Below are 21,360 nucleotides of genomic sequence, written 5' to 3'. Positions count from 1 at the left end.
TGCAACATTCTCTGACTGGAAGAAATTAGTTTAACATTTAAACCTATTTTCTGCACATTCCAGCACATAAAATAATTTTTTTTTGTGTTTACACTCAGTCTTTCAAATAGATGCAAGTAAAACACAGCAGAAAATAAATAAAGTCAAAGACTCAGCGGTCCTGTTGCTCTATTTTCACCTGTAAAGCAGGAGTGGGGTAGGCGGAGGTTTACCCTGGTGCAGGTGTGCCGCGGTCAGTGGAAGAATCCGCGAGTTTCTCTGTGAGTTTCCCATTATGTCGTAGCTACTTGGTGCTTGCTTGGAAGTTTAGGGGTTTTTTCGCTGTAAAAAGAAGTTTTCTTCCCACGCACAGCGGACACTAATGTTTTTGTCACTTTTTATGGAATCAAACTCAAAGTAAGGTCAGTACTTCCACGCTTTAAACGCTGCACGCTCATACTCTCTCCCACAATCGATATGTGATCCATTGTTGATCTGCACACAGCTGTTGTCACAACGTCGCACTCGCTTACGTCACTGTCATCAGACACTCTTGCAAAAAAAATCACGGTTTTAGTAACGCAGCGTGCTTACGGGAAAGTAACAGTAATCTAATTACCTTTTGTGCAATGGTAATCCCTTACATCGTTACTGCCCATCTCTGGAGAAGAGTCTCTCTTAAGAGTCTCTCTTTGGACCTCTGAAGGGTTGAATAAACACGCCCAGGCAGACGTTAGAGGAGCTTAAAGAGCTTTTTCTCTGTTTATGGATATTTTAAGTTTCTATTTTCACTTATTTTGCATCTATTTTTTCACCGTTTTCATCTCATTGTTTGTATCATTTTGCACGTCTCTGGTTTGCTATTTGTGGTCATTTTTCGTCTGGAGTTTTACTGCTGTGATCACTCAGTGTCTGATGTCAGTTGTTGTTGGGTGTCCTTGTCATAAATTCTATTTTTGTCTATTTTCAATCACTCTGGTCTCTTTGTGATCATTTTGCAGAAACCTTTTGTTCTTTACTTTGTTGTTTGTGTTTTGTGTGTTCAGCTTGGTCTGTTTTTTTTTTCTCTTTGTTTGTATCTTTGATCACAACAATACGTTTTCTGTCTTTTACTGTGGAAGTCTATGGGGCTGCCACGCTGCTGCCTCTGCTGGACGTAAGAGGAATTGCAGATTGCGGCACTTCCGCGTTGGCTTGGAGATTTCCGCGGAGTGATCCTTCTTCCTCCATCAGGATCTCCACAGCCTTCACTCCGCCGACACGTCGATCGGGATTCTCTGCCTGGAAACATCGCAAACTAATCGGAACCGGCGGCCGACACAGACGGAGGGTCTCGCGGGCTTCGTGGGGGTCGATTAGGTGGGCTAAAATTAATCTGTGCTCCCCGAGCGGCTGTCGGAGCTCCTGTGCTCTCTGCAGGCGAAGCGATCAGATGTAAACATGTTTGCAGGCTGGAGCGGACCCACACGTGTCACCAACACGGAGTTAGAAAGCCTGAAACACGCGTGATCCCCTCATAATGGGTGACACACGATGCTTAAACAGTCAGGACATGTTTGGTGTTTGTAATGAGGAGCAGGCCGTGGAGGTCTGATGAGGCACAGCTACACAGACACAAACAAACACACTTCTGGTTCCGGGGTTGTCCTCTTAGACTCCGCCCACATCTGCACAGGTGTTCCTGCAGAAGGGAAACATGAACCTGCAGCAGCTTGGGCGTGGTCTTTGAGTTCGCGCGCCTTTAGTTTTCATGCATCTTTTCAGTCATCGGTCTGTTTTTGTTGTTTTGCGTGTATTTTAAGTCTATTTGTGGTCATTCAAGCCTATTTTTAGACATTTGAGTGTCTTTGTTCTCGGTTTGTGTCTGTTTGTGCAGATTTTGCACCAGTTTTTAATTGTTCTGTGTCCCTGACGTCATTTCTACCAATTTTTAGTCATTTTGAGGCTCTTTCTGGCTGTTTTGTATGCAGTTTAAGTTGTTTTTGTATCTCTTTATACTGATTTAAAGTCTTTTTCATCTCATTTTCAGTTCTTGAGTCATCATTTTTGTTTTTTCTTAGTCATTTGTTTCTGCCTCCCACAGACTGCTTTCTTTGAGATAACTGGCAGGCTGACAGTTCGAGTCTGAGCCAAAGCCAGCATGTGTGATTTAATCTGATCATGTACAACATTAAGCACTTTTATAATCATAAACTTTTGCTGCAGTATTTCCAGTAGACATCAGAGATTTCTGGTCTTGTTTTTTACAGAAAAGGCTGATGTGGGATTTTAACCTGCGTATCGTATATCAGCGAATAAAGAAGCTGGAAACATTCAGCACATTTACAGTAAAAATATTAAAGTCGTGGATCTATTACGCATGAAGCAGCGTCTAACGTCTGTCAGCTAACGCCACACAGTCCTGAATCGGTGACAGCCGTTCATCAGAGCAGAGAGAGAATAAAACTGAGGCAAACTCACTCTGGCTTTAATCGAATCAGTAATGCAGATAGGCTGTAATTAATCTGCTGCTGAGAGATTATTTATCTTAATTATTTCCTAGTGGGTGGACCCCATTCGTGCCAAAAGTCTTTCATTACTGACAGAAAAAAAGCGAGAACTGAAGTCAGCGTGGTTTGTTCGAGTATAGCAGCATTCAGAGAGACGGCCTTCTGTGTAACTTTGGTCTCTTTTGTTGTTTTGCAGAAATATTGAGTCTTTTTGCATTTCGTCACAGTCATTTTCAGTCTCTTTGTGGTCTTTTTGCACCTGTTTTGTGTCATTTTTTCTTTTTTAAGTTGTTTTACAGAAAATCTTTGTGGTTTTTCTGCATTTTGTCATTTTATGTCTCCTAGATGTCACTTTGTCATCTTTGATGTTGGTTTCTGTCCGTTTTTAGTCATTTTGTGCCTCATTGTGATCATTTTTGTGCATGTTTTGTGTCTGTTTTCAGTCAGCTTGCCTCTTTGTGCTCATTTAAAATCATTTTGCATTCACCGTTGGTCTCTGTGGAGTTGTCAGATCGGAGGTACCTGCCACAGCATTATGCTGTTGCAGCCAGCAGCTGCTTTCTGTGGGTCACATGTAGTTTTGTGTTCAGATGGGAGCCCTCGGGCTGTGGAAAAGCCGAATCGGTTTGTCGTGAGCTGAAGAGGGCAGCGGCAGAGATAAGGAGGCGCACAAGTCAAAACAAAACAATATCTGAGAGGAGGGAGCTATTTTTAGCTCGGCTTTCTCTCCCGCTGTGATCCGTGCTGCACAGAGTCGAGGAGGGAAGCGAGGCGACCGCTCTGAATGCTGATCGAGACACTCTGAAGTTCAGCTATGAAACACACGTCGCTGTGATGAGTTTGTTCGGTGCTCGTTTGTTCCATTTTAACGGGACTGCTTTCTGACATGACTCATTTCTAACCCATTAATGAGAAGAACTTTGGGGGTTGCCAGATTATTTGAATCGTCAGGTCAGCTCTGTGAATAAAGCCAGTAAACAGCAGATTTATGAATATCTTTATTTATCCAGGAACAAGTATCATGATCCTTTTTTTGTGGTATAGTTCTATAAAAATGGAACGTGGCCGCCGCACCATCACCTGTTGGTTTGTGGCGTCCTAATATGAAGACTCAGGTTGGGCATTTTCCACTTTGTGTTTCGAAGCCGCTTCCTCACTGACCAACAACATGTCCCCAAAACATCTGTTTCTTGGAGCTGCCATCACTTAAGAAATGGGCCTGAATGTCTTGGCCCAACTGGAGTCGATGGCTGTTTTGATGGAGGTCGCCGCCATGATGTCACCTGTTGGTTTCTGAAGTCACGTTTTGAACTTTTATGAGGCGCCTGATGGCAGCAAGCAACTCTTAATATATGCAAAACAAACCAAAGTACACAAATCTCCAGCAAAGCTCTTTTTTATCTACTTGGTTCAGATGAAAGGTGTTTGAAACGAAGCCATCAGCATTTTTACTGTTAAAACAATCCAGCTGTTCTCTTTCTTTCTTTGTGCTCCACTTTAACGCTCATCCAGCAGATGAGCCTCCTCTGGTGTTAGATTTAGATCTGGGCCAAAGGAGAGGCTCATAATCACATTTATGTGAAAATTATCACAAGTTACTGCCTCGGGGTCCAGCCAGAAGGCCACAGTCATTACACATTTGTGAGGCAGTTAATATCTTCTTGTTTTACTGCCGCCGTTTCTTCCACTGGCTCGCCGGCGGTGTTAGAGACTCCGTTTGTCTCTGTGCCGTGAATGAAAAGTGTGAAAATATTCAGCAGCATTTTGTTCTCGTTTGTTCCAGAAACGTCCCAGCTGTCCCCGAGCTGGTGCTCATGCGTCTGAGTCTGGAGCGTCTGGAGCCGCAGGCCGACCAATCAGAAGCTGAACGATTAGTTCAGTTGTTTTTCTCTAAGGTTGAATCATATTTAACATCAGCACTTCTTAACGGTAGGACTCGGTCACACAGACCGGTCTGCAAACATCTGGCAGCCGCCGGCCGTTGCAGCGGTTGCCCATAGTTTATTTGGGTGACACCAACCAAAGCAAGCGGGTGGAGGTTATTGGTACAGCACCATCCTCCAGCAGCTTCCAGCAACGGTCACCAACCAGGGCACAAACATCCCAGCGCTGCTGTGGCTCCACAGGACATCAGCAGCAGGTGTAGATGCTGCTTCCTGTTACCAGACAGAACTGGCTCTGGGTCGGCCTTCAGGGGAGGACTGCAGAGGAACTCTCAGATCTGAGTGGATGAGACTGCATGATTTATTCAGACTCTCCAAACAGCTTCTGTTCAGACAGTTAATGAACTTAGCAGCGTTTATGCTTTTAGCTGATGATGGCGGTGTTTTCTTACTGTTCCAGCTCGTGAAGCACCGACACACTCGTGTGCTTTATCGTCAGGGTAACACGATGCTGAAAAGCCCTTCTGGTTATGTGTAATTTCCCAGCATGCATTACACATGGCCGGGAAAGCCTGGGCAGCTCGCGGCGATCGTGTTGAGCAGAGTAAGATGATCCCTCGAGCTGCGTCCGGCGAGCTGATTGTGTTTGTCTGATTGGATTGGTGTCCTGGACGGGATTAGGGATGTCCGAGCTGATAACCAGGAGTGGCGGTGATGTCTGCTGTCCTCTTCCTCTCCGTCTGTAGCTCTCTTCCTCGCTATCAAGGCCTTTCTATCTCTGTCCTCTCCCCGTCTCATTTCACCCTCCACTGCATACATTGCACCGCCTCTTCAGTTTAGATAGAAGAAGAGTTTGTGGGTAACAAGCCTTTGACTTTTCACCCTCTTCACTCTGCGGTTTCTTTCAACCTGCCATATTTGCTATTTATTAACCCCAATTAAATGATAAAACTTCTCAGGTAGTCACTGCTCCGTCTTCTCATTCGGCTCTGACTGAAACCAAAAGATCTTTTTAGTGTTTTCCTTCTGTAAGTCCTTTAACCTCAGCTTCCACCTGTGTGCTTTTCCTCAGGCGGGACTCTTTTTCATGACCAAAGATGGGAAGTGATCAGAGCCACGAGAGGAAGGCTGAGGAGGCCGAGAAGGAAACTGAAAAACACGAGCAGTGTGACACAACTGAGGACGCGACTCCTGAAGGTAAACGCTCGACTCCACGATGGAAGCACAGCGATGTGTTTGTTCTCCTGCGTTCACGCCAAGAATCTGGTGTATTTTTAGTAACTGCTGACCTGTAATTATAAAAAAGATTGTTTCCTTTCAGAAGAGGTCGTACTCAGATTTTCATTTTACAGGAGTAAAATGTCACCGCGCACTGAAATTCATGCAAATTTCAACATTTTTGAAACGTGTTTCTCTTCCACAGAGGTGCCAGGAGAGCTGCCCCAGTGCAGGATGGGAAACAGGAGGGTGGACAGCATGTGTTTCATGATCTCGTGCACTAACTGGTACTGAACTGGTCCCCGTGTGTTGGGCTCGTGATGAAACAGACGCACACTGGAGGATCTGTCTGCGTCTGTGCTGCTACAACAACAAATGCACCGGACTTCACTTTCCTTCAACTCGAAAACAAGACTAATGATAAGAGGAAGGGATGGAAAAGGATTTCAAACGATGGGTCACAAGAGTCGTGGACTGTGTGGGAGATGCTTGGATTTCTGGTCATGCCAATAAAGACTGAACAAAAGTAAAGAAGTGTTGCTCGTCATGCTCTGTGGGTCAGAGAGACGCGAGAGCTGAACTAAGGTTGCTCACTTCAGCTGTTGATGTTCAAAAAGAATTAGACTAGAAAGGAAAAGAAAGGAGGATGGAAGAGGGAAAGGAAGGAAAGAAGGAGATTGGGAAAGGGAAGGAAGTAAGGAAAGGAGAAGGAGGCAAAAAAAGGAAGAAAGCTGACAACGGAAGGAAAGGAAGGAAGAAAACGAAAGAAGAAAGGGGGTTAGGGAAGAGGCAGGAAGGAAGGGAAAACGGATGACAGAAAGAGAGGAAAGGAAGGAAGAAAGGAAAGGAAATGAGAGTACCTAAGGAAGGAATGAAACGGGAAGAAGAAGACTAAGAAGGAAAGGGAACAAAGAAGCAGGTAGGAACAAAGGAAGGAAAGAAGGATGAAATAAGGATAGCAAAGGAGAAGTAAGGAATGAGACCAGAAAGGGCAAATGAATTAAGGAGTGAAGGAGGAAAGGGAAAATCAAAGAAGGGAGCAAATATGAAAGGAAGTAAAGAAGGAAGAAAAGAAGGGAACAAAGAAAAGGAGACCTTTGGGTCTAATTTGTTTCACTCAGAGCTGTAAAAATGCAAACACACTGCAGCGTGTTCAGAGTTCAGCAGGAACGACATTAATCAGCAGACCTAAAGACGTTTCAGTTGAAGACGTGATGGATTCATCAGGAACATCATTATTCAAGTCTGTGATAAGATTAATGCTGCATATCTGACACTTACTGTCTCATAATTATGAGAAAGTCTTCAGGTGGTTATAAATCATCTGTGCTTGAGAGGACGGGGCGCCGAATGATTTAAGTTTAATGAATATGAGCTCGGGTTCTAACACAAGTGGCTCCTTTTTCCTTTTTTTCAACAAAGTCGTTCGGAGAACGTCACAAAAGCCCCGACTGGTGTGAACAGACGGGGAATTTTACAGGAAACAAGACGGATGACGTCCCAGCCGGAGACAACATGAGCCTCAGTTTGGTTATTATATCAGATATTACAGCTCGACTGAAATAGTAAAGGAAATAAAGAAGGAAACAATAAGGAAGAAAAGAGGGGAAAAGGAAGCAGAAGGAAGAATGACAGAAGTAGAAAGGAAGGAAATATGAAAAGGAAAGGGTATGAGGATGAAGAAGTTGAAAAGGGAACAACAAATGGAAAGGAACAAATGAAAAAGGAAAGGAAGCAAGGAATTAAGAATCAGTGATGGAAATAAAGAAGTATGGAAGGAAAGGAGGAAAGAAAGGATGAAGGAAAGACATTAGAGAAGATGATGGAAGGGAGGAAGAAAAGGAAACGAATGAACAAACTTAAACTGTAGTTCCTCCTGTGACCACTTGAGGCTCCAGCAGTGACTCAGTGCCTGTAAACTCTGTGCTATGGATCGATTCCTCCTTCCTAACCCTGTACGGGGTTTACAGGCTTTATAACCCACCCAGCTGATGGGTCCAGTCTGTGTCAGAAAGCAGGAATCAGGACTAGAAGATAAGCCTGGTATTAAAATGTCCTTTCATGCGCTTTAACTCGTCCTGAGCAGCCGCCTACAGTGTCTCACATGGTGGTAGAACTTTTAAAGTTTACCCAGAATGCACTTTTTTGGTTTCCTCTGCTGAACTATGAGAAATCAGATCAATAACGTAGCAACGCGTGCTTCTGTGTGTCTACATCACAGACATTACGACAGGAAGACGCCCTTTTCACGTGTCACGGTTCTGGTACAAATAACAGAAATGTGAATTTTGCACAAATATAAGCTAACAATAACTTTGATAACGCTCATGTTGGGCAGACTTACTCACTACTTCCTCTTGTGGTCCAAAATGGCATTACACCAGAGAATCCTGGTGCTGTTTTAACTTTGGGGATCTGTTTTAGACAGAACATCATGGATGTTGCTTCTTCACGTTCTCCTGGTGGGTTCAGTTAATTTTACAATTAAAGAAACATCTTTTCATTTGACCTTCAAGATGAGAAAAATAGCAGCTGTTCAGTGAGGCAGGAGGACAGAGCGTAAGTCTTTCCATAGCAGAGTGTGGACGCGTGTCCTTGTGAGACGTTAGCAGGTCGACTCCTCAAAAACCTCCGAGGGGAACCCTTAACTTGCTAAATGGTGATGCACTGACCCATTTCGAGCAATTACAGTTTCAGCCATAAAGCGTATGAAGTCAAAAGCATATGAACGACCCAATGATCCATTTGGACGTAATAAAAGAAGTCAAATTTTCTCCAAATGACACATTAAATCTCCATGAAATTAAAACGGAGTTGGAAGGCATCAGTGTCTGAGCTCGTCTGCTCTGTCACATTACTGGGCAGGTGGCTGAACATATTGCATTTCATCAGAAGAGCAGCATACGTGTCCCTAAAGGGGCATTTCTGCAAAATACCACAAGGCAGATTTATGATGCACATCTGTTAGATTTTTCCTGCTCGTGTTGCAGATGCTCCGGAGCAGTTAACGAACCTGCGAAAAATTCATCCCCGATCAGGACTATTAAAAAAAAAGAAATGTGCAGATTAATGCATGTACAGAAAACACAGGGAAAAGGCTTGTTTTCCTTTTTAGATCAATAAAAATATGTCTGTTATGCAGCAGCTGTCTGACACAGTCGTGATGAAGCAGGGAAACGGCATTAAAGCGAACACAGAAAGATCAAAAGTTAGATTAACGACGTTCCTGATATACAGAAGGAAAAGGAGCACAGCAGGAAAAAATTAAATGATGCCCTCAAACAGCCTGCGGGGCAGCGACACAGAAGTCAGTCAGAAGTGTTACCATGTTCACGGGAAACTCGGGCGTCCACCAATCAGCTCATTTCAGTTCAACTCAGACAAACATTATCTTCATAATGTGCTTTATAGACCAAAAAGCTCACAACAGAGAGACAAGCCCAACAATCACACAATCCCCCAATGGTGACAGCTGGGAGGAAGAACTCCCTTTTAACAGGAAGTGACCTCAAGCAGAAGCAGGGTTCATGGGTTTCAAATGTAACTCTGGGCCCATCAGAGATGTAATCCATGACTCATGACGAGTTATTGATCTGCAAAAAAGTAAAAGACGCGTCTTAGACGATGAAGTTTTCACTTTTATTGACAGTTCATTGTTAACAGAACAAGTGTTATTGGTATATGACCAGCGTGGACAATAAAACCAAAGCAAACATAGAAAAAACAACAACAAACATCTCTGTTCCAGTCAAGTGTTTAAATAAGAAAACCGCAATTATAATTTTCTCGAGTCATTAACGTAAACATGCCTATCAGACATAAGCATCGTCATAAAAATGGTACAACGTCGTGTGCAAAGGATGATGAGGTTCATCTTAAATAAGAGAGAAATAAAGATAGAAAAGGTTCTATTTACAGGATGTCCGACTGGAACACGAGAGAAACCAAACTGTGCTTTAGTTCGCTTGTAAAGAAGTGAAGCCAAGGTCCGATTTTTTTCATTTTAATTTTATAATCAACCCATTTAGTCATAAAAACCCAAAAATCCAAAGAAAAACCAAACTGTATTTACAGAAAACGTCTTTTTCTCTATAAGAAAAACAAACTGAAGCGAATCTCTCTTAAAGCTATTTCTGATAAAATCTCCCTAGAAGTAATAGTAGTAGTGAAACTATCCAGAGAACATCAGTATATCTTCAAAAAGTCTGCCAGACTACCTTTGATATGTTTTTATTCTCCTACATTTTTTAGACAACGTTAGAAACTAAAGGCAACAACAGGCAAGTTAAAGGAAGACTCAGCCACGTGACGCCACTCCCAGACCTCAGCGACGCGTTTGTGTCGGTGGAATTTAAGAAAGCAGGTTTTTGCATTCGTCGTGATAAAAACGGTTCTGGATGCAGTAAAACGTGTTGTTTTGGATTTTACAGGCTCCACAGCTTCATACGACTCAGATTTGTGTCTCAATCACAACATAAAGTGTGTTCAGCTCATTCTGAGTCAATCAAACACTGAAACATTCAAAGTAGAAATATAAAAGAATCTGCAATGGAAACGATTTAAATAGATATTTCACATAAAATAAAGATTTCATAGTTTCTGTAACATTTTCTTTTGAACAGATCAGGTGAGCATAACTAACAAACATCATTTCATCGTCGTGTTATTGTGACTTCATCCTATTTTTATTTATCTGGTTGTTTTGAACTATTTCAGTGGTTTGACTTAATCAGCTGCGGCGTATCCGACGCTGTAGGCGCCGCACTGAATGAAAAACATTTGACTTGAATAAACGTATGTATATGAAATCCAGCAAAATAAATATTTCCTACTTCCTGTAAGTTAGCAGCACTAAAAAATATGATTTATATTTATCTATAATTAATTTTCGCATTTGACACCATCAATAAGAGTAATTTTCAGCTAATTATTTTCCTTTTATATGAATTTAATTATACAAACTTTTTTGTTATACTGTCTGAAACTGCTCTTGTAAATGTGCGCTGAGCCTCGATGGGATTATCTGATTGAATAAAAGAAATAAAAAATATTTGAGGTCCTTTCTGAGGTATTTTCACTGCAGCTGCTTTCTAAGCAGCATTTAGTGTCTTACAGAACTGCTGATTTTTGACATTATAAACAATGTAAAATAAGATACAATGTAAACCTGTTTGCTCAAAGTAATTAAAGATTGTGAGATAAATATATATATTTGGATAAAGACGATCCTTTTTCAGATATCTAAACTCATTATTATTTATTAACTTAACAAATGAGATTTTATAATCAAAAAGTTTCAGGTTGAGGTTATAAACCATGACGTTTTTAAACCTCTGCTCGTGTCATGAAACAGGACTTTGTAGATGTAAACCTGTAATCAGGAACTGGAGGCTGTCTGTGGTTACTGCGTCCATCCATCATCTTCACTCAGAGCTTCATCGGAGCCTCGGCTTCTCCTGCTGGTCAGGATGGAGCACAGAGAGGATTACAGTGGAGCTCATTAGCTGTTAAGCTTGTGATTGATTTCCAGGAGAAAGAGCAGCTAACGTGTTATTGATCGGAAACACAAAGATCGATTTAAACCCGAGTACATTTCTATATTATTACAGCTCCTCATATTTGTTTTGCTGCCGTGGACTCTGTAGGATTCGGCATGTGGACCAAACCAAAGCTATTTTGGGAGCCAGTCATGCTGAAACACATCTGACATCACTTTAATGGTCGTTGGGACAAAGTCAACTAAAATAATCAAAAAGTTTCATGATTTTTGCCCCAAAAATCTTTTAAAAAAATCTTTTATCTATCGCCATCTTTGCCAGTTCTCTCACCTTAGCTGCTGCACACTGTACGGATAATAAATGGATATTCTTTGGAACCATATTTTTATAATGTATTGAAAATATTGTGCATAGCATTGTTTGCGTAATTTCCAACCGCCTTCCCTGTTATTCAATTTCTCAAATGTAGAATTTAAGTTAAAGCACTGCTGCATGGATAACATGTAGAGGTCATTATAATAATTGGGCCTATAATGGGATTTGTGTGAGGTGCTGCAGCACTTGGGTTTGAAATCTGCTGAGCGTTTGGTGAATTCAGGAGCCTTTTGCTCCCCGTGTGTCCCTGAACTGTCGCATATTTGCACAGCTTTGTGTGCTCGGTGCAAAAACACACCGATTTACTGTGTTTCTTATGTTTTTGCCTCCTCTGTGGATTTGTTACTTAAACAGGTCAATGAGCAGGTGAAAGCCTCGTGCAATCAGTATATGCAAGGCCCCTGCTGACTTTAGCATCTTCTAGCTCAAGTTATATATTAATATTATTTTTGTAATATATTGTGACGTTGATTTGAAGAAGCCGTGAGCCTTGGTGAGTTCTCCGTCACCTGTGGTGTCCCTCAAGGATCTATTCTTGGCCTGGTTCGATTTTCTTTACACCCACTCCCACTGGGATCCACTTTTGGAGAGCTCATAATAATTTTCAGTTTCATCTATATAGCACCAAATCACAACTACAGCTGGATCGAGGCAGTGTTTAATGTAAGATCATCTGTTCCACAAAAGGAACCCAAACTCTTTGCAGTTGCTTTTAGATTTTTTAGGATCTAAACTCAACAAACATGCAATAAAAACCTGCGCATGACTTCAGCCAGTGTGCTGACACTCGACACAGACGCCACCATCGAACACTGGCTGTGGTGTACCGGCCTACAGGGAGGTCTCAATATGTCAGCATCAGTTTATTACTTCCCTGTTTATTTTAAAATTAATTTTAAGGTTTCATTATTTACTTTTAAGCCATTAAGTGGGCAGATTTTCTAACCAGTTGCTTTTCCTGGTCTAAATCTTTGACCACTTTTACACTGATGCTCAACACATACTGCATACGGACCTGGATTTTATTTGAGGTATAAGTAGGCAATGATATACTTATTATGTATTGTATATGAAGATTATTATAGATTTGTTGTTAGACAGTGTATCAGTGTTTTGATATGTACAGCACTGAAATCTTCAGATTATATTTAATTTCAGGGAATGTTAGGAAACCGTTGGACCTGTAAAATAAAGTGTTACTACATCCACGATAGCTGCATTTCTCAGAAACGTTTTAAAAAATCAAAGATGTTGCTTTGCAGCGTCTCGTTGCTGCCGTTTCTTCTGAACGACCATCTCTGAGTGTCACCCAGATCAGGAGTGGCGGTGTCAGATAACTAAGTCTACCTTTAAAGGCAACTCACTGTTGTCCGAAGCCACCAGAACATCGTCCGCAGACCTGGGACAACATGACACAGACTTCTGTTCACTTCTTTGATCTTTTTTCATTCCTGGCGACCAAGTTTCTCCTTTTGTTAAACTGAAGCTGACACACAGACAGTCATGAGAGTAGGAATGTGGAAAGAAGAGAAACCAGGTGCCAAAGTTGACAAATCCAACAACGGCAGCAGAAATGAGACACAATTCAAAGACAGTTTATCCCAGGTCTGCATATCCATAAAAGAGGACCTTTCGCCCTCTGTGACAAACACAGAACTGAGCTGAATAAATACGTTTCAAACTGAAAGAGCTGTGGACAGACAGTGTCCTTCACATACTTTAAAAATCTCATGTACATATATCTTGTCTCTATGCATGTCCCATAACTAATATGAATAATCTGATCACAACAGCATGTTTTCTTCCTGTATCCTTCTTCACGTTGCACAAACAGACATCTGCTGAGAACACTGTAAACAGCTATTCTTCTGTAAATCTCAGTAAATATATACAAAGACTTTTCTCCCAGAGGATTAAAGTAGAGGTGGTGGTGAAACTTTAGTAAAGAGTGCATGATTTAAAAATATCTTTATTTTTAAATCATGTAAAATACGATGGAAAATTTACCAGCTCACCACCCCTCCTGTGTGAAAACTGAATCCTCTCTTGAAGTACTGCAGGCCACTCGAAAAGCTGAACTTGCTGCTTAACTGAGAAAAAACCTCCATAAAAATTTGTTTTGTACAACTATTCCAACCTGATGAGGATGAATGAACACAAGGTCTGGTTTTACAAAGAGATTTTAGTTAGATTTTCTTTTTTTATGGTTAAAGCGTAAAATCTGTATTTTTAAATAAAAATAAAAAAGAATCTATGAGATCTACAAACGTTTAAATTTCACTGTTCAGCTAGTTAAGGTTAGCTGTTGATCCAGTTTTAATTAAATCCAAATTAACCTCCTTATACCTGTCAGAAAATTTAAAAAAGTACAATATCTGAGTTACTGAGACTATCACTCTGTAGTAATCTGAAAGCTAAATCTGAGATTATACTGTAGAAGTATATATAAGCCTGATGCAAATTTCATCTTATTGTGGTTGAAAAAGTAAAATCACAGTCATAGGTAACTTTTAGATAAAAAGTATCGTTGCATTAATGCATAGTTTACCTTTTGAGACAAAGCTGTAAATACAGTACAGCCATAAACATGAGTGTAAAATTAAACTGGAATGACACCAGATAATTACAATAAGCAGATTTAACTAAACCAAATATTTCACTTAGACTTTAAAATCTAAAACATTGTTCTTAGGATCAGAACATTAACTCTAATAGTTAAATACAAATCTAATTTTAGGAATTTTTAAATTACAAATTTTAGCAAATTAAACTAGCTAGTGTCAGTATGACTTTATTTCAAATGGACACGTTCACTGACCTCATAATATTACATTAGAATATTTATTATTTATTTAAAAGTTTTCAGCCTTTCACATCTGATTAGTCCGACTGAGAGGCAGCATTCAGAGGTCTAATTGAGCCTGACGTTAAAGGTAAGCAGACTACAAGTCTGTCTTTGTGAAACCAGCCCTCAGTCACTCATGTCAACCTTCACAGGAGCCTGAAAAAGAAATACGAGTCAAGCGACCCACCGTAAAGCTGGCAGCTTTAACCCGAAAAGTGCTGAAAAACCAGCACCAAGAACTGCATGAAAAGTGTTTCTCTCAACATGAACAAATACTGCTGAAGTGCCCTGGAGCAAGGCACTTAATCCCCAACTGCATCGGTGCAGCGACTCGGCGGCCTGCGACATGTAAGAAGATGTAAAGAGATTTTTAATCTGCCTGCTACCGTCATACATACAGTAAGTACATGACAACAACACCGACATTAGTAATAATGCTGTGTGCGAGCTAAATAACAGCACTCTGAGACTGCGGATCAGCACCGAGAGCGAGAAGAATGACGTAGGAGACCGTTATTATTACACGCGTGTGCGCTGAAGCGGGGTGGGAACCCCTCGTTAGTGTTAGCGGCATGAAATGTTTACTCCCTCAAGGTGAAGACACTGCAAGAACACTACAACTCTCTATCTCCTCCTCGTCTCTCAGAGCAGCTATGACAGCGCCGAGCCTGGAGCTACGCTATTTACAAACCACAACAAACAGCCAACTACCAGCTTAACAAGCTCGAGGATCACACGACATCTGCCCCACGTTTCCTCCAGAAAAGTCAGGAAGGCAACCAGCTAATATACCCGTCGAAGCAGTTTACAGTTCATCAGCTCTGTTCATGTGCAGCATGTCTTTAAGCTCCGTTTTTAAAATTAAGATTTCAGTGTGACAACAGTATTAAACACTGACCTGCTGAAAAAGCCTCAAGCTGAGCATTTTCCTCGTTGCTATCAAGACGTTTTGACCAACAAGAGGAGGATCTGACTGCATGTTATTGACTAACAACGTGACCCATATAATGACCATAACGTGTTTTAATCACTCAGACGTGAGACGAGTGACCACAGAGTCAACAACAAAGTGTTTACTGAGGTCACAGCGAGGAGCATAAACGTCTGCACGAGTCAAACCCGGGCAGCCATCAGAAACTTTGCTTTCTTTTTACACAGAAGTGCACCATGAAAAACAGTAAGTCACCTTTTTGGTCATCAAGAACTGACAAATAAAGTCATCTGACCAAATATCAATAAGTATCGAAGTTAACCTTCTGTTCATTGTACAGCCAGCTGTTTGTCCTCTGCACGACTGCGGTACTTCGTGATATCCCAACAGAAAAGCAGTCAAACTGTCGGTGCACAGCCGCTGAAGTTGGTTCACGTTCTGAACCTTAAAGTTTCTTGTACGCCTGTGAGAACGGTGATCGTTTCTAACTCTTAGTGGAGCCGCCGTGTTTGCTTTTGCAGCATTTGTACATGGAAATCTCCGATAACACCCAACCTACTGATGACAGCACACGTGACCCCGTCGTTCTCATTACTTTTCAGAGCGCAGCTTTTCAATTTTCCTCTTTTTAAATTTCACCCGCCGAGGAGCTCTGTTCAAACCATCGAGCTGAGAAAGCACAAAGAGAAAAGACGCGTTTGGTCCTGGAGGCAATTTTCTTTGGATAGACGTTCGTGTTTCCGTTAGCTACACGACCCTCCCAGCAGACTTTTTCTGCATGCTGTAAACAGGCTTAAAGGTAAAAAAGCAGCAGAATGTCTTGTTCTGCATTTATTGGACACCTTCAAGGAACAGATATGCACTTTTCCAACCTAGTCGAAATAGTGCTGCGGGGTATTGAACGCCATCGATTTGTGCTGAATGCTGCGTGTGCTGAATTGCTCTCGACAGCAGCGAGTAATTGCAAGGATATACGCCGCGAACACATTCAATTACTGCAGGACAGAGAGCTTTGTGGATGAGCCGACGAAGGCAGGGTAGAGAGAGGGAAAGCTTTTTAAATGTTTGGGGTCTCGAGTAGGTTTGTTGCACCTACTTGTGCAGGAATCACATCATTAAGTGTTTTAGGAACAAGATAAAACAGGGACATTGTGTTTGCCTGGGCTTAAAGCAGGCCTGTATAAATGTTCAGCTGCGTCTGGATAAACAGTGACTCAGTCGGGATGTCCCAGCGGTGTTTTTTAGCTGGAGGTGCGAGGTCACGGACGGGGGACTCCAAAGCCCCTTTGGGGAGCAGAATGGCCTCCGCGCGACCCATTATGAGTCATGTTAGGAGGGTTAATGGCATTTAAATGAGCAGCTTGTGTGTTTAAATAAAGCAGCCTTTATAGTTAGCACCGCAGCGCTGCTGGAGTGTTACATAACAGCACTCAAATCTGCTTCTTTGAGGGTACATCGCTGCCTTTGCGAGGCCAGATGGATAAAACTTTTCATCAAACAGCACAGACATCTTTATGTTGGCGTCCCGCTCGGCAGCTGTTAGAAACGTCCAAACTTACGCCCTAAAATTTTTCATTTCAAAGGATTAAAATGGAAACAGATTGGATGTAGATTTCAGTCTGTCCTAACAAACCTTAATGTACCCAAACACATATCGTATAACTTCCCACTTTAAATGCATCCATATAACTTCATATTGTGAGTTGACTGAGCATATTTGCACAAAGCTAACACGTAAAGATGTTTAAAACCATAAAACCTGCCAAGTCAGAGCTAAAGACGAAGAGGAATATTGGCACTTTTTCACACCACACTGTAGCCTCCACGGTGAAATCGCTTGTCAAATCAAATTTATCGAGTTAGTGGTGCTCACTGGACGTGACAGAGGCCTTCGTACAGATGGATTTAAATCCTAAAAAAAAAAGACAGGAGAGGAGCCCTGATGGATTCAGGAGGTCGAGGGGGAAACGATTAGAAGGACAAAGAGACGAGAGGCCGGACGGATGAGGAGAATTACAGCAGGACAGCGAGAAAAGACAGTCGGATTAAAGCGAGGGATGCGAAGGGCATGTAGCCCCTATTAGAGCTTTGTGAACAGAAGTACTTCATTAAGCTTGGTCAATGTCGCGGCGCCGCAGCCGGCATACTAATGCAGACCCACGCTCTCCAGCTCCCTGCAGTCAAACCTCTCCTTTAACTTTGTGTTTCCTCCCTTTCTTCACTGTAATTAGTCTTTCATTAATGACATTTATAGAAAACTGAAAATATGCTTTGGAAGAAACATCTCTGCGAATTTGGTAAAGTTTCCACCAAATCATTTTTCCATCGTGTTAATAGACTGAAGGTTGCATCTGGTTTAACCGCATCCTGCAGAAATGCTCATGCTCAGTCTTTCCTTATGTTGAACTGACGAGGATACTAAGGCTACGTTCACACTGCAGGCGAAAGCGCATCAAATCCGACTTTTTTGACCCTCTGCGACCCATATCCGATCCTGGTGTGACAGTGTGAACGGCACAAATCCGATATTTTCAAATCCGATCTGGGTCACTTTCGTATGTGGTCCTGAATCCGATACCTATCCGATGTTTCAGAAAGCGACTGCTGTTTGATGGTCACGTCGCATTAAATCCGTCTTTTACGTCACCGACACAAGACAGACGCCAATTATCAGCGCCGGAGAAGACACCGCGAACGCTTCCTGGACATCCAGTGTAGATGTTAGTGACAAGACAACGTTGGAGAAACGTGAACATTTTATTTGTACTGTATAATCTGCAGATTCTGACAGAAATCTGCAGCTATCCTTTGAAGCAGCGCTCCTCTAAAACAGCAACAAGGATCATTATTAGGTTATTTACATTATTATGTGAATAACAAAATAACTTAAAGCAAAAATTGGGAAACGTAAAGTCCGAAGTCTTTATATTAAGGGCCATCAGTCAAACAATATTGTTTGCTCTGGGTCTGAACAGAGCGCGTTGTGTGTGACATCATTTTATTTGTAGTGTGAACGAGCAGACAAAAAAATCGGATTTGATCAAAAAATCTGAATTGAGCATTAAGACCTGCAGTGTGAACGTAGCCTAAGTATCCCTCACCAGGTGACCCGTGCAGTCGTAAGTAATCGGTCACCACACCGGTAAACATTCACAAATTTTTTCTAGTTACAAAGAGGCTGCCGTCTTATTTTCACTCTGATTGGGTCACAACTAAAATAAGTTTGATGTGCGTGCTGTAGTAAAACACAAAGTCAAAGGTGAGAATAAATACTGACTATTATGTAACATTTAAGAGAAGCTCTGAAATCATTATTAATCACATGTATGTTCAGAGGAGGAAGAGCCAATCAGACATGAGGTTACTTTAAAGTTCATTCCTCAAAAATAAACCCTTACAATTTACCCAGTGATATGTTTGTAGCTGCATAAACACGAGTAGCTTTTCTCTGCGTGTCCAGTAACAACAGTCCGATATATTTTATAACATATAAAAAGGGACAGAAAGAAAATCTCCTGCTGGTAAAAAAGTTAAGTCAAAGAAATGGTTTTAAAGGAACTCTGAACTTTCTGTTGTGGTTAGCACCACTGCTACATGCCATGAAAGGAAACAAGATTCAAGTAAAAAGCACAGCGAGGGCATGAATCCTTTTTCCTGGTTCATGGTGCTTCATGAATGATATTTTCTACAATCATTAAAAAATGTCTCATGAGGCGTTTCATGGATTTATAGAGCTCCTTAAATCTGAGAGGATGTTTAAGAAGTTTAGTGTTAGCATTTTGCTAAGCTGTAGAGCTTTTCCACGTCTATACGCCGATGACTTGCTATTCTACGCCTGCAGAAACCAACCAGTGTAAACAGGCAGTGTAAACCAGTGCATTTGCTTTTTGATTTTAGATGGACCAAGACAATAGTGATGTTTTTTGTGAATGATGAAAAAAGAGAGAAAAAGATCCTCTTTGACAGTTTAACATCTCAGAACAGCTGAACGCAAATCAAACAAACATCAGTGATCCACGGAGAGATCCTTGGTTTTTTTGTTATGGCCTTTCTACCTATATTCTATTTTCAAGTTTGATATTTGAAACTGTTTCTCTTTTTTTCTTTAAATTTCATCTGACTTGTAGCAGTTCACATATACAAGTTGTTAAAACAAGCTTGGAGGTGATATCTGGCTTAGAGGAGCATCTTTCTTTCTCCACTCTTTTTAAATTTTCACTGAGCAGGAGAGCGGTGTGTTGTACGTCGCAGAAGAAGGTTTCAAAGTTCATACGATCCCATTTTAAGTGAAAGCACAACCAGAAAGATGCATTTTGAAGTCTTTTAGATCGTTCTGGATGTGCTATAAGAAACAAATCTCTCCCACTCTGAGCCAGAAATCTGAATCCACTCCCAAAAAGACATTTTGAGTGAGCCTACATCTTTAAGCAATCGTTAGCGTTTTGTCCTTTGCTAGCATTTTTGGCCATTAGCCTACATTAGCTAGCTAACGCATGACTACAGCTCGACCGTCCTTCAATCCACGACCTTTGACCTATTCTGAATCAAGTTGGCTGTCATACCCACTCCTGAACAGGGTATTTATAGTAGTGCTGTGTCATGGTGTTTTGCTGCACTCCTTTGTTTTTAAACTGAAAGATCGTGTACACGAGCACCAGGATGCACAGCGACAGAATGCAAGGGATCACCACGGCGATGGCATTGACTGTCGGGGGGACGTCGTTGATGGTCACAATGATGCCGACATCATCCGGGGGCAGCTGGCGTTCCCCAGGGTTACCGTTGTTGCCGGAGCGCTCCATGTCGGACTGGTCGCAGCCCATCCAGTCACGCAGGATGGACTTTGGATATCCAGGCTCCACAGTCAGCTTCTGGTTATCGAATTTCCAGTACTCCTTCCCCTTGTAGAAGTAGGTGTAGTCTGAGGATGGGAAGATGCAGGGGCAGGAGGATGGGAGAGTGATATCAATGAAAGACCAGAGCAGAGGAATCAGTCAGGTGAACTTTTTTTTACTGAAGCAAAAATAAACAGAAGACACTGAAAGTACAGCAAATTAAGCAACTACCCAACGGCCTCCGACACTACAGGGACCCAAAAGACTTGAGGATATGTTGCTGTGCCTGATAAACGTGGCTTGGTAGAGACACACAAGGTATCTTTGGGTATGGGCGCATTGAACGGTTTTTTCAGATTAGTCCAATTTAGTTTGTGGAAGGACTGGCAGTGCATTTGTAGGTTTGTGTAGAGTTTTGGGAGCTGTTCCTCGCTTTCTTTACTTTAAACCAAGCTAATCTGATTGCATTCAAAACCAGTGGCAAAATAACAGCGTTTGAGGCAAAGCTGTAGACTGACTGCAAACTATTCATTGGCTGGACTTTGGTCAAGTCTCCTTAAAACTTGTTCCAAAAGGAAAACTGTGACATTCAAGACACTCTGCTGCTTTCGAGAAAACACGTGTTCAACATTTGTTGCCCTCCAACAATTCTTGCATCTCTTTATCTGTTATCTTTTTATATATTAGAATAAAGCAAACATAAATAAAGGCTTCTTGAAAGAATGAATGACAAGAGAAAAAAAGTTGCGACTCAAATTCAGGATCTCCAGCCAATGGTCGCATCCCCGGGTTGATGATGCTGACATCAGAGACGAAGAGGCGATGATTATGAAACTAAAGTTTATCACACAATACATGAGCCATAGTTTAGATGTACATACATATAAATGGTTCTAATGTGTTATCACAAACAAACACGCTCCAGTAATACTAGTTATTGTTGTGTTTGTCATTGAGGCAGGACACAGAGGCTCCACCACCTCGACTTCTGTGCAGTTAACTTCATACCTGTTCATATGGAATTTCCACATATTTGACGCACTTTAAATATAGCATCTTGTAATTTCCAAAACGCTGTTTGTTTAGCATGTAGCTAAATAGAAATCAGCACTAACCCCTAAAGCTATTTGATTTTGACCTGCTGGACGTTACGATGTCAGAGTCATGTGCCCAACCTTTTAGCTTTTTTAATTAAGAAGAATCGTGAGCTTCAACATAGCCGCTGGATCATCGCCCTGCAAGCTTCAGAGCTCCAGCTGTGAACCATCTTAAACATCTACTGTGGTACCACAGGACCACAAAACAAA

The 21,360-nt window shown here is 41.6% G+C and overlaps 1 protein-coding gene and 1 long non-coding RNA gene across 5 annotated transcripts in view; one reads left to right on the top strand and one right to left on the bottom strand.

Annotated features, from left to right (window-relative positions):
• The first annotated feature begins 1,145 nt into the window (after positions 1–1,145).
• Positions 1,146–11,267, top strand: LOC309706836. The gene is made up of 3 exons (XR_014276809.1): positions 1,146–1,338; positions 5,424–5,548; positions 5,775–11,267. It is a non-coding gene; the product is annotated as an uncharacterized lncRNA (long non-coding RNA).
• Positions 11,268–11,352: 85 nt separating this feature from the next.
• Positions 11,353–21,360, bottom strand: part of mmp24 (matrix metallopeptidase 24) — an 82,446-nt gene continuing 72,438 nt past the window's right edge. For all 4 annotated transcript variants that reach the window (XM_082533731.1, XM_082533730.1, XM_082533732.1 and 1 more), the window contains one exon: positions 11,353–20,139. In XM_082533731.1, the coding sequence (XP_082389857.1) occupies positions 19,775–20,139 (365 nt within the window). In that variant the 3' untranslated portion in view covers positions 11,353–19,774. The remainder of the gene's footprint in view (positions 20,140–21,360) is intronic.

The sequence above is a fragment of the Aulonocara stuartgranti genome (assembly GCF_965226115.1).
Source record: "Aulonocara stuartgranti genome assembly, chromosome: 5".
NCBI classification, from domain to species: domain Eukaryota; kingdom Metazoa; phylum Chordata; class Actinopteri; order Cichliformes; family Cichlidae; genus Aulonocara; species Aulonocara stuartgranti.
Note: the sequence above shows the minus strand (reverse complement) of the source record. Positions and strands in the feature narration are given on the sequence as shown.